General features: G+C 35.0%; 1 protein-coding gene across 6 annotated transcripts in view; it reads right to left on the bottom strand.

Annotated features, from left to right (window-relative positions):
- The window catches only part of ECT2 (epithelial cell transforming 2), a 64,673-nt gene that overhangs the window by 23,002 nt on the left and 27,687 nt on the right, over positions 1–13,984 (bottom strand). For all 6 annotated transcript variants that reach the window (XM_024740866.1, XM_024740867.1, XM_024740868.1 and 3 more), the window contains 6 exons: positions 11,748–11,816; positions 10,499–10,609; positions 9,762–9,858; positions 7,617–7,698; positions 4,828–4,906; positions 4,317–4,436 (listed from right to left, as the gene is read on the bottom strand). In XM_024740866.1, coding sequence (XP_024596634.1) covers positions 4,317–4,436; positions 4,828–4,906; positions 7,617–7,698; positions 9,762–9,858; positions 10,499–10,609; positions 11,748–11,816 — 558 coding nt within the window. The remainder of the gene's footprint in view (positions 1–4,316; positions 4,437–4,827; positions 4,907–7,616; positions 7,699–9,761; positions 9,859–10,498; positions 10,610–11,747; positions 11,817–13,984) is intronic.

The following is a 13,984-nucleotide window of genomic DNA, read 5'->3' as shown; positions in this document are numbered from 1 at the left end:
TACTAAAAATTAAATACAAAGAAAAAATATTAATAGCAGCAAGGGAAAAACAACAAATAACATACAAGGGAATCCCCATAAGGTTAACAGCTGATCCTTCAGCAGAAACTCTGCAAGCCAGAAGGGAGTGGCAGGACATATTTAAAGTGATGAAAGGGAAAAACCTACCACCAAGATTACTCTACCCAGCAAGGATCTCATTCAGATTTGATGGAGAAATTAAAACCTTTACAGACAAGCAAAAGCTAAGAGAATTCGGCACCACCAAACCAGCTTTACAACAAATGCTAAAGGAACGTCTCTAGGCAGGAAAAACAAAAGAAGGAAAAGACCTACAATAACAAACCCAAAACAATTAAGAAAATGGTAATAGGAACATACATATTGATAACTACCTTAAATGTAAATGGATTAAGTGTTCCAACCAAAAGACACAGACTGGGTGAATGGATACAAAAACAAGACCCGTACATATGCTGTCTACAAGAGACCCACTCCAGACCTAGGGACACATACAGACTGAAAGTGAAGGGATGGAAAAAGATATTCCATGCAAAAGGAAATCAAAAGAAAGCTGGAGGGCTTCCCTGGTGGTGCAGTGGTTGGGAGTCTGCCTGCCGATGCAGGGGATACGGGTTCGTGCCCCAGTCTGGGAGGGTCCCGCGTGCCGCGGAGTGGCTGGGCCCGTGAGCCGTGGCCGCTGCACCTGCGCGTCCGGAGCCTGTGCTCTGCGACGGAAGAGGCTGCAGCAGTGAGAGGCCCGCGTACCACACACACACAAAAAAAAGAAAGCTGGAGTAGCAATTCTCATATCAGACAAAACAGACTTTAAAACAAAGACTGTTACAAGAGACAAATATGGACACTACATAATGATCAAGGGATCAATCTAAGAAGATATAACAATTGTAAATATTTATGCATCCAACATAGGAGCACATAAGGCAAATGCTAACAGCCATTAAAGGAGAAATCGACAGTAACAAATTCATATTAGGGGACTTTAATACCCCACTTTCAACAATGGACAGATCATCCAAAATGAAAATAAATAAGGAAACACAAGCTTTAAATGACACATTAAACAAGATGGACTCAACTGATAGTTATAGGGCATTCCATCCAAAAACAATAGAATACACTTTCTTCTCAAGTGCTTACAGAACATTCCCCAGGAGAGATCATATCTTGTGTCACAAATCAAGCTTTGGTAAATTTAAGAAAACTGAAATCGTATCAAGTATCTTTTCCAACCACAACGCTATCAGACTAGATATCAATTACAGGAAAAAATACAAACACATGGAGGCTAAACAGTACACTAGTTGAGAACCAAGAGATCATTGAAGAAATCAAAGAGGAAATAAAAAAATACCTAGAAACAAATGACAAGGAAAACACGATGACCCAAAACCCATGGGATGCAGCAGAAGCAGTTCTAAGAGGGAACTTTATAGCAATACAATCCTACCTCAAGAAACAAGAAACATCTCAAATAAACAACCTAACCTTACACCTAAAGCAATTAGAGAAAGAAGAACAAAAAAACCACAAAGTTAGCAGAAGGAAAGAAGTCATAAAGATCAGATCAGAAATAAATGAAAAAGAAATGAAGGAAACAATAGCAAAGATCAATAAAACTAAAAGCTGGTTCTTTGAGAAAATAAACCATGTTGATAAACCATTACTCAGGCTCATCAAGAAAAAAAAGGAAGAAGACTCAAATCAACAGAATTAGAAAAGAAATAGGAAAAGTAACAACTGACAATGCAGAAAATACAAAGGATTATGAGAGACTATTGCAAGCAACTATATGCCAATAAAATGGACAACCTGGAAGAAATGGACAAATTCTTAGAAATGCACAACCTTCCAAGACTGAACCAGGAAGAAATAGAAAATATGAACAGACCAATCACAAGCACTGCATTTGAAACTATGATTAAAAATATTCCAGGGCTTCCCTGGTGGCTATCACTGATGAACATAGATGCAAAATTCCTCAACAAAATACTAGCAAACAGAATCCAACAGCACATTAAAAGGATCATACACCATGATCGAGTGGGGTTTATCCCAGGAATGCAAGGATTCTTCAATACACACAAATGCCCATTGACAGATGAATGGATGAAGAAGATGTGGTACATATATGCAATGGAATGTTACTCAGCCATAAAAAGGAACAAAATTGGGTCATTTATAGAGATGTGGATGGATCTAGAGACTGTCATACAGAGTGAAGTAAGTCAGAAAGAGAAAAATATTGTATATTAATGCATATATGTGGAGCCTAGAAAAATGGTACAGATGAACCAGTTTGCAGGGCAGAAATAGAGACACAAATGTAAAGAAGAAATGTTATGGACACCAAGGGGGAGAGTGGTGGTGTGATGAATTGGGAGATTGGGACTGACATATATACACTAATATGTATAAAATGGATAACTAGTAAGAACCTGCTGTATAAAAAAACAAATAAAATAAAATTTAAAAATTAAAAAAAAAAAAAACCAAAAAACCCCAAAACACAAAGAGTCATGTGCCACAATGTTCATTTCAGCTCTATTTATAATAGCCAGGGCATGGAAGCAACCTAAGTGTCTGTCCATCAACAGATGAATGGATAAAGAAGATGTGGCACATATATACAATTGAATATTACTCAGCCATAAAAAGAACAAAACTGAGTTATGTGTAGTGAGGTGGATGGACCTAGAGTCTGTCATACAGAGTGAAGTTAAGTCAGAAAGAGAAAAACGAACACCATATGGTAACACATATATATGGAATACAAAAAAAAAAGGTTCTGAAGAACCTAGGGGCAGGACAGGAATAAAGAGGCAGACGTAGAGAATGGACTTGAGGACATGGGAAGGGGGAAGGGTAAGCTGGGACGAAGTGAGAGACTGGCATGGACATATATACACTACCAAATGTAAAACAGATAGCTAGTGGAAAGAAGCCACATAGCATAGGGAGATCAGCTTGGTGCTTTGTGACCACCTAGTGGGGTGGGATAGGGATGGTGGGAGGGAGATGCAAGCGGGAGGAGATATCGGGATATATGTATATGTATAGCTGATTCATTTTGTTATAAAGCAGAAACTAATACACCATTGTAAATCAATTATACTCCAGGGCTTCCCTGGTGGCACAGTGGTTGAGAGTCCGCCTGCCAATGCAGGGGACACGGGTTCATATCCGGGTCCGAAAGGATCCCACATGCCGCAGAGCGGGTTGGCCCGTGAGCCATGGCCGCTGGGCCTGTGCGTCTGGAGCCTGTGGTCCACAACGGGAGAGGCCACAACAGTGAGAGGCCCGTGTACCGCAAAAAAAAAAAAAAAAAAAAAAAAAAAAAATTAGACTCCAATAAAGATGTTAAAAAAAAAAATACTAATGTGCATGATACAAGAGGGTAGCACTAGATAAGAAATGAAGTAGAAAGGAATAAAAGGAAGAAGTATAAATTTTAAAGAAAAAGGCAACTCATCAAAATCACTTCAATGAATGCAACAAAAAGTTACCCAATAACACAAATGTCAAATGAATCTCCTGGTTAATGACTTTATCATTAGAAGATAGAATGTGTTCTATTTTCTGAGATGAAGGAAAATACATTCCTTTATATCCCCCAATTAGACTGTTTAGTTGATTAAAAATACACAAATAAAATAATGAAAGAAAGGGGTTGAAAAAGCACATAAATATAATTCAATCTGCCTGTAGGAGTAATATGGGGAAAAAATTTAACTTGGATAGATAAGAATTTTAGAATTAGAATCATTGCACCGCATCTGATAAACTGACCATTAACTCACTGTAAAACCTGCAGACTTAAGGAAGAAATCAGGGGATTATAAATTCCTTGTATTAAATAATCAACTTATCTCCTTCTTCAACAAAATACTGATTTCTTTGCTGGAAAAATCTACTTAAATTTCAAAAAGAACTCATAATTATTTTGTAAATCTTGAAGAAATATACATAGATATAAGAAGTTCCTAAAATTCTTCACCTAAGCATTTATTTGCATGGAAATAAACTAAATTTTCATTGTGACTTGGATCTGAAGTCATAAAAAATCATCACATTTCTTAATATTAGGCCTTCTCCTAAAAGCATTCAATTAATAGTATTAAGTCAACAACCAGTCTCATCAAAAAAATGTGATTAAGTTCACTTTAAGCTATTTACTTTAATCACTTAATTAAATTAATTTAAAGTTATTGTAATTAAATCAAAGTTTGGTTTAAACATTCAGTGAAGTCACACAAAACAGCAGTGTTATTATACTGTATTAAGGACAACTTTACCTCTAGGCAGTCATTGAAGAGGAAGAGGGTTACTTGTTCTCCTCTGTCACAGGGGTGCTCACCTAGAGAAATTGTTTCAACTCGCTGAACTAAGCTTCGGTGAGAAGATAAAAGATTAGCCTGAATAGATTGAAAATATTAATAAAAAAGATTACTTTATAGCAAATAATTTGTAAAAGTTATAATTTAAAAGAAAGTTGTGTTGAGATTCTGTTTATATTATAACTGCAGAATCTAAATACAGTTGAGCCTTTAACAACACAGGTTTGAACTGTGTTGGTCCACTTATACACAGTTTTTTTTCAATAAATAAGTACTCCAGTACTACACGATCCATGATTGGTTGAATCCATGAATACAGAACCACAGAAACAAAGGGCCAACTATAAAGTTATATGCAGATTTTCTACTGCACTGGTGGGGCTGATGCCCTTAACACCCAGTTGTTCAAGGGTCAACTGTTAACAAGAAAAAGAAAATAAGTTGACAATCATCAAAAATGAATACCTACTGGACATCCATCTACTTCATAAACAACATCGAAAATTTGCTTTTGAGCTTCTGTCTTTCTCTTATCTTCATTAATATGGCTGAAAAATTAATAAGGTTACCTTTAGAACAAGATTATAAAAACTGTATATACATACATCTCGTGTCACAAACAAAAATCCTTCCATGTGAGTCTATCTTAATTTTGATACCTGTATCAGTTAAAATATTCCCTAAAAGTATCCCACTACATTAAAAAAAATTTCATACAACCCTTCAGAGAAGTATATTTTGCTTTAGTCCTTACTATATTGTGTCTTTTTTTTAAACTATACTCACTATACTCACTCACTTCCTAAAATACGTTACAATGGTGTAAACTTCAGGTTCTCATAATCTAAGTGTAAGTTCAGGTAAGGTTTTATGCAAATCATTCCTAAGTCATATGCTAATCACTTCACTGAAATAAAAATTAAGACTAATGGACAAGATGGAATAAGGAGGAAAAAAATATACTCTGCCTGAAACAACTAAAAAAATAAAAACAATCAAAGTATAATGAAACAGGGTTCTTAAGTCACTGGAAGTCAATTCCTGTGAGACAGGAAACAATGCAAGGCCAATTATATCCTGTATACAAAAGATACACTTTACATACAAAGACATAAATAGACTGAAAGTAAAATGATGAAAAAGAGCACAATATATTCTCCTCAAGTGTACATGGAACATTCTCCAGGTTAAGCCATAAAATAGGCCTCAAAAAGTTTGAAAGGACTGAAATAATACAAAGTTTATTTTCCATAAACAATGAAGTAAAATCAGAAATTGATAACAAAAGGAAACTTTGAAAATTCACAAATATGTGGGAATTAGCCAAAACACTCCTACACAACCAATGGGTCAAGAAGTAATCACAAGGGAAATTAGAAAATACTTTCAGATAAACAAAAACAAAAACACAAAATTTATGGAATATGACTAAAGCAATGCTTAAAGGGAAATTTATAGCTATAAAAGTATACAATTAGGGGCTTCCCTGGTGGTGCAGTGGTTGAGAATCTGCCTGCCAATGCAGGGGACAAGGGTTTGAGCCCTGGTCCAGGAAGATCCCACATGCCACGGAGCAACTAAGCCTGTGCGCCACAGCTTCTGAGCCTGCGCTCTAGAGCCCACGTGCCACGACTACTGAAGCCTGCACGTCTAGAGCCTGTGCTCCACAACAGGAGAAGCCACCACAATGAGAAGCCCGCACACCACAATGAAGAGTAGCCCCTGCTCACCGCAACTAGAGAAAGCCCCCGCACAGCAAAGAAGACAAAATGAAGACCCAGTGCAGCCAAAAATAAATAAATAAATTTAAAGAAGTGAAAAAAAAAAGTGTACAATCAAAAAAATGATCTCAGGCTTCCCTGGTGGCGCAGTGGTTGAGAGTCCGCCTGCCGATGCAGGGGACACAGGTTCGTGCCCCGGTCCGGGAAGATCCCACATGCTGCGGAGCGGCTAGGCCTGTGAGCCATGGCCGCTGAGCCTGTGCGTCCGGAGCCTGTGCTCCGCAACAGGAGAGGCCACAACAGTGAGAGGCCCGCGTACAGCAAAAAAAAAAAAAAGATCTCAAATCAGTTTCCTAACTGGGGAGGAAAAAAGAGCAAGCTAAATCTAAAGCAAGCAGGAAAAAAGGAAATCATAAAGATCAGAGTGAAAATGAATGAAATAGAGAATAGAAAAAAAAATCAACAGAACTAAAAGCTTTTTTCTTTTATGAAAATACGTTAACACTCACTGCTTAATTCGTAGTTTGTAGAAAGGATCAAGTAAAATAACGTGTGAGTATGTTAAACCACAAAGTGTTGAAAAACACTATTATCCTGATCCCAAAATAACAAAGCAAAAGCATGAAGGCTGGCTGATTAACATATAATATATAAACATAAGCAAAAGCCAAAATATGCATAATGCTTTCAGCAGCAACAGAAGCTGGTATTCATTAATTTGAGCATTATACTACTGCTGGATCCTTTCACTAGAGATAGTAATCTTTCTCTCTAGGAGCTCCTTTGCAAGTATTTTTAAGAAACGCTATTTCACATAGAAGCACCTCATGGAATCTCAGAAATCATTTAAATCTATTGAATATGCTTATTATGTAAAGCTCAAAGAAGTGAAATGCCCTCGCCCTTCATGAAGCAAAACAATTAACAGCAACAGAGTTTTCAATTTTGATCATATTAGTCAGGAAAAAATCATTTCTGATCAATGCTATGTCTTCAAGTTAAACCTACAGTAAACGGCTTAAGTTTAACAATCAAGTTCCCTAGTAAATTTCTTTGAGTTTATACTTCTAATACATCTCCAACAAACCGTATCAATTTAATTCCATAGAATTCAAAGTAAGAAACAAAAAGTCAAAGCTAATGTGAAAAAAGTATTATAAACTTCTTCTTTACATCATGGTCAAATTCCCAATTTCCATTTGGGTAGTTTATAAGAATATGAAGACAAAAACAAGCTAAGACTGGAGGTATATGAAGAAAATGTCTACTAGTGTATTTTTTACAATTTTCAAATTTCTAAACCATTGTTACTCTCTGCATAATAGCTCAATACCTTCAGAAATATGTTTTAAATTAATTATTGTATGCTTAACAATACTTCTAACATTTTAATGTGTGACTACACTACTATAAAATAATTTAGATACTATTACAGAATTATGCTACTGATATTTTTCTCACCATTTATGATTCTAGTTGTTCTACCAATTCCATTCTAAATCTAAGGAGCAATAAAAAATTGAAATAGTGTACTTACGTCATTACTTCCTTTAGTGATCCAATAGCTTTTTCTAGAGTGCTTTTGTCAGGATTTTCTTCAGCTGTATGCTTCTTAAGATCTGTAATGATAAAATGTTTTCTCTATGATTAAAAAAAATTCATTGGTTCTCCAACTATGACTTAAAAATGCTGTCCACTTTGATAGATACAGGTTGATTAATTTTTTAAAAATAATATCTAACTTTTACTTGTTTTATGCAGGCTTCCCTTGTGGTGCAGTGGTTGAGAGTCCGCCTGCCGATGCAGGGGACACGGGTTCGTGCCCCGGTCCAGGAAGATACCACATGCTGCAGAGCAGCTGAGCCCTGTGAGCCATGGCCACTGAGCCTGCATGTCCGGAGCCTGTGCTCCGCAACGGGAGAGGCCACAACAGTGAGAGGCCCGCGTATCGCAAAAAAAAAAAAAAAAAATGTTTTATGCAATGTTCCCTTTTAAGAGCTCTCTTCTTAAATGTATTAAAGTTTCCATGTCTTTTCATTGACTAAATTTCCAGAATATGTAACGGATTTTCTTACACTATTTCAATTCCCTTCTAGTAAAGCTTGAGGACTCCTAGATTCTTCAAACTCTCTCCATAGTGCTGAAGGAAAACACATGATTCTCAATTAGCTAAGAAATCATTATATATGCCATATTTCATAGCGGGGTCCATGGCTCCATCACAGAAAGCAGTTGGTGTCCTCAAGAGATGGTTTTGTTTAGTTTGTAGGTTCATGAGATGCTTACACTTTGACTCTTCTTATCCAAGTTGCTTATAATGTTCCATCTAACTGTTTGTTCCCCAATACCAGGCCCACCTCATCTTTTAAGTGGAATGATAGAAGAAAGGTTTAGAAATCAAGTTCATTTTAGTCATGACAACATTTGATGGGATTCCTATAAGTACTTAAGGAAACAATAATGAAGATAAATTAAAAAAATACCCTGCTTTGTAAAGTTAAAAGTTCATGTGTTCATATATTATTCTTATAATCTGTAAAACAGGATAGCTTTTAAAGACTGGGGAAATCATCTCATATGTTAGTAATTCTAAACTATATTAGATAACCTCAAAGAGAATAAAAATGATCAATTTTTGTAGTTACAACCATAACTCATAGTTTAACCAATATACTTTAAAGACAATAGATTAAACAGTCACAAACTTAGCCTCCTTATCTGCTACACACACTATTGTAGTTAAGGTTTGGGGACCAAAATGCCTTATTATACTTATTCCTATTTGTAATTTAATTTTCATACTTAAATTTAAAAAATATAAAAATTGGGCTTCCCTGGTGGCGCAGTGGTTGAGAGTCCGCCTGCCAATGCAGGGGACATGGGTTCATGCCCCGGTCCGGGAAGATCCCACATGCCGTGGAGCAGCTGGGCCCGTGAGCCATGGCCGCTGAGCCTGTGCATCCGGAGCCTGTGCTCCGCAACTGGAGAGGCCACAACAGTGAGAGGCCCGCGTACCACAAAAAAAATAGTAATAATTAAAAGAAATAAAAATAATAAAAAAAAAATTGACTGTCCTAAAACTATTCACTACTTTAGTCAGGTAATATAAAAGCATATAAATATGCCTTTCTTTTCATGCAGGCATAATTTATTCATAAAAATTAACTCTGCTATAAAAATCCCTTTCATTTATATCTGTAGTTTAAGTTTTAGAATAAACGGATGTATGTTTCAAGAGTGTTCTGCACAATGTAAGAAAAAAAAGCATAAAATGAAGCATAAAGAACTTTTACTAAGATTCAGAAAAAGACTAAATCACTTGAGACATATTAATCATGTCTGATCTTGTAATTTTGTGGGTGAATTTCGTGTGGATGTAAACTGATCGTGAAATTAGTGATGCACCATGAAATATAAGATGACTTTTAGTAGACAGACAAAAAGTACAATACTAGTCAATATAATTGACATCACAACAAATAAAGCATTTTAGGCCAGAGTGAATTTTTGTAGCACCAGTGATTATTCAGATTATCCATAAAGACATTTCCTATGTAAAAGATATAAGCTTTAAAGTCGAAACCTAAGAGGATTTTGAAAATGAGAAATTTTTCAAATTTTTTAGAACAAAACAATTCCATAGAAACATCCAAAATTGTCTGGAAACAGATCAGACAAGTACCATTTAAAAGTAATGCAACACTGGGTAACCTCTGTACTGGTCGGATGAGAAGTTCAACAAGGCTTTGCCGCCCACATTCTGGTTTAGCTTGGTTTATCTGAAAGGAATTAATTTATTCATTAATTATTTAAAAGGTTTTCTGCAAAGATTAGACATTACATTTACTAGATTACACTTTTATCATTTGTGCCCTGATAAGAACTAACAGAAGTAGGGTGGCAGTTGTTCTCTGGCAGATTACTGTGGCTAAATAATCTCCCAAGGCCTGAAATGGCCTCCTGGCAAGCCAAGGATTAACACCTTAAACAGAGAGTGAATTCTCTAAGCACTCTTATACATTGCATTTGAGTTTCCCTTACATCTACACCATTCAAAAGAAAAAAAACAAATTTAAAATATTAATTATGCTGATACCATTTGGATAAACAAAGTAAGGCACTGGTAAGAAAAAAAAATCATTAAGAGCAAAACAAAACTCATTGGAAAATTTTTAGAGGTGTTTGAGAACTAAAACATGAATAAATTAGAAAAAAAACCCCACAGACAACATTCATATTCATTCAGCTGCCTCTTGGATCCTGCTTGTAGCATGTCAAAACTTGTGAAGCCAAACATCACTGCCACTCTCAGGTAAAGTTAACAGATAACATTAAGGTGTTCTTACATGGATACATTTTTACTAAAAGTATAATTTTAATGAACTCATTAGATTTTTATTTGAAAGAAATGCACATTACCTTCAGAAAAGCATGAAATCTTGGTTTCTGTTTTTCACATTTAATAATTGTTTCCTTGCTCATTTCAAAGAAGTTCACAAAGGGAGGGTACGTTTTTACCAAATCTTTTGACTAGCAACAATTAAAAAAAACAACACATTAATTGGTAATGGATGTTACCCTTAGTCAATGAAACTTAAAGTTGAATAATCAATAGTCAAAATCTGACATACTGGACCCAAAATAAAAGTTTAAAATAAGTTTCTTCTCAAGTTAAATACAGGAATTTATTTTATAAACTTTTCACTAACTACTGTGTTAACTGCTAAACAAAATGCATCAACTGGTACCCAGAGCCTAAAGCCTGAAAAGCAAATAAAAAGAAAAAGAAGTATATTAAAGCTTATAGTATTGATATAAACATGACAAAGTTTTAAAACTTCTATAAGTTCAGAATATAGTAATTATAGTTGATCTATACAGAATCCAAGAACATGCTATTATCTACTGAAGAATCCAAACCACCATTAAAAGACCAACTGTACTGGGTAATTTTTAGGTAAAATGAAAACAACAAAAAGGAAAGTGTCTTGACTAATTGAGACTAACAGGTATCAAAAAGATATGGGACAATAATTTGCATATTTGGAATTCTCAACCAACCAGAAAAAAAACATCTAAGGGATATAGGGTAAAGATTAAAGTTAGGAGACCTCGGAAAACAAAAGTAAATGGGCAAGAATCCAAGGCAGTGAAACTTACAAATCATATCCAAAGAGACTGAAAGAAATTTATAAATCCTATTCACAGCATCTCATCCAAAATTAATATACTTTATTTGATAAACTATGTTGTTCTTATCTTAGAGAAGAAACAATTCATTAGAAACTTTTATGCAGACACAAAGACAGTAAAAACTGCTATCAACTAAGGAAAGAAATGACTAAAACTCGATTACTGAAAATTCCAAAAAAATCATTAATCTGTGGCTATTTATAAGAGGCAAATAACATATATATAGTAAAATGTTTGTAGCACAATACAACAATTAGTGTTCCTAATGATGACCTTGAGCTATCAAGAACGTGTTAGACTGTATAGAGAAGGCATGTTTCAGAAGAGAAGAACACTTGTAATATATTTTACAAACACAACTATGTCAAAGTGTTTAAAAAGCTCTCACATTTAAACAGGTAACTTTCATTCCCTGTCAGTCCTTGTTGAGATGATACTTTAACCTGAAAACTTAAAACGGAAATAAAATACTTACATATTTAAGAAAGATATCACCAATACTTTTGCTCTCATCCCAATTAACAATAAGGTCTTCAAGATCATCCTGAAAAAACACAAAATGGGACAAGGAGATTGACTTTGACAATCCCTTTAACATCTTTTTATATTTAAGATATTCATTTGAAAGATGCACTTTACAATGTATCTTACTTAATTTGATGTGTATAACAATTAATAACATTCTTTCTCCTCAACAAGAAATTAACTTTTTGACTATGAGGAAAATATCCTTTGAAAAATAATTAAGAAAATATAAAGAATGTCAAGTCAATAAGATTTAAGTCTAGGGACTTCCCTGGGTGGCGCAGTGGTTAAAAATCCACCTGCCAATGCAGGGGACAAGGGTTCGAGCCCTGGTCCGGTAAGATCCCACATGCTGTGGAGCAACTAAGCCCGTGAGCCACAACTACTGAGCCCACGCACCACAACTACTGAAGCCCACGCACCTAGGGCCCATGCTCCGCAACAAGAGAAGCCACTGCAACGAGAAGCCCACACACTGCAATGAAGAGTAGCCCCCACTAAAAAAGCCCCCACTAAAAAAAGCCCGTGCACGGCAGCAAAGACCCAACGCAGGCAAAAACAAATAAATAAATTTATTTTAAAAAAAAAGAAGACTAAGTCTAACTTCCCAGTATGATGTGGTAGTTCAGTATCTTTTCTAATTATTAACTATAAAGCTGATGGTGTGATTAATTATAGAATTAATTAATTATAGAAAACTACTTTTGATCTTGCTGCTGAAACATCAGCCATTAGAAACTGTAATCTATAATGGGGTCGGCAAACTTTACTTAAAGGGCCAGAAGGTAAGTATTTTAAGGCTTGCAGGCCACATGGTTTCTGTCACACGTCCTCAACTCTGTCCTTGTAGAGTGGAAGGAGCCATAGATAATACATAAATGGTTGTGTGTGACTGTGTATCAATAAAACTTCCCTTACCAAAACAAGCAAAACTTTACCAAAATCCTAAGTTGGCTGGATTTGGTCCACTGACTACAGTTTGCTAATCCCTGGCCTATAAAATTTCTCAATCATCATCCTAAAATACTATGTATTTTCAAAAATTTAGAAGACACCCTAAAAGCTTTCTAGGATAATAAAATAAAACACAAATCAGATGATAAAATGAGATACCAAGAAATGACATGCCCTAATTGAAATCCTAAAAGTGACTTTAAAGTAGAAATTAATCAGTAAACTTATACAAGAGCTTTTTAAAGTGTTATATGCAGACCCCCCAAAACACACTTTTTTAGTGGGATCCACGAGATTAAACTATTTTTACTACACTACTAAGGCATTATTTGACTTTTTTATTCTAATCCTCTCATAAGGATACAACAGAGTTTTCTAGAGGCTATATATATGATGTGTGATACTGCAACAGAATGAATTAAGAAGTAGGCAGGAGAAATAGTCTTCTATTAAGCCAGACAGAAAAAAAAAACATAAATCAACATCACTCCTCACAATTTGTTTTGGAAATTAGTTATTTTTTAAAAAGAACACATTTATCTATCATATAATGAGTCATTATTACTTTAAATTTATTAATGTATGTTTTAAAAATTGGATATCCACACAAAAAAAGATGAACTTAAACCCTCACCTCAGCCAAAAATGAACTCAAGATAGGTTCTAGACCTAATTGTAAGAGCTAAAACAATACAACCTCTAGAAGAAAATATAGGAGAAAATCTTCAAAACCTTGGGTTAGGAAAAAATTTCTTAGATATGACACCAAAAGCACATTACACTTTCAAAAATGGATAAATAGGACTTCATCAAAATTAAAAATTTTGGTACTTCAAAAGACACCACTAAATAAATGAAATGACAAGCAATGACAGGGTGGGAGGAAATATCTGCAAAACACATAGCTGATAAAGGACTTATATCTATAGTTTACAGAGAACTCTTACAACTCAGTAAGACAACAAACCCAACCAAAAAATGGGCACCAGATCTAAGCACACATTTCACAAAGGTAATATATGAATGGTTAACAAGCACATGAAAAGATGCTCAACAGCATTAATCATTAGGGAAATGTAAATCAAAATCACTTCACATCCCAGAATGGCTATAAAAGAAAAAGGATAAGTATTGGCAAGAATGTGTAGAAATCTGAACTCTTATAGATTACTGGCGAGAATATAAAATGATGTAAAAACCTGGCAGTTTCTCAAAAATTTTAAATATAAGACT

The sequence above is a fragment of the Neophocaena asiaeorientalis genome, unplaced genomic scaffold (assembly GCF_003031525.2).
Source record: "Neophocaena asiaeorientalis asiaeorientalis breed wild unplaced genomic scaffold, Neophocaena_asiaeorientalis_V1.1 scaffold365, whole genome shotgun sequence".
Lineage (NCBI taxonomy): Eukaryota > Metazoa > Chordata > Mammalia > Artiodactyla > Phocoenidae > Neophocaena > Neophocaena asiaeorientalis.
The sequence above is the reverse complement of the archived record's forward strand: the minus strand, read 5'-3'. Positions and strand labels throughout refer to the sequence as shown.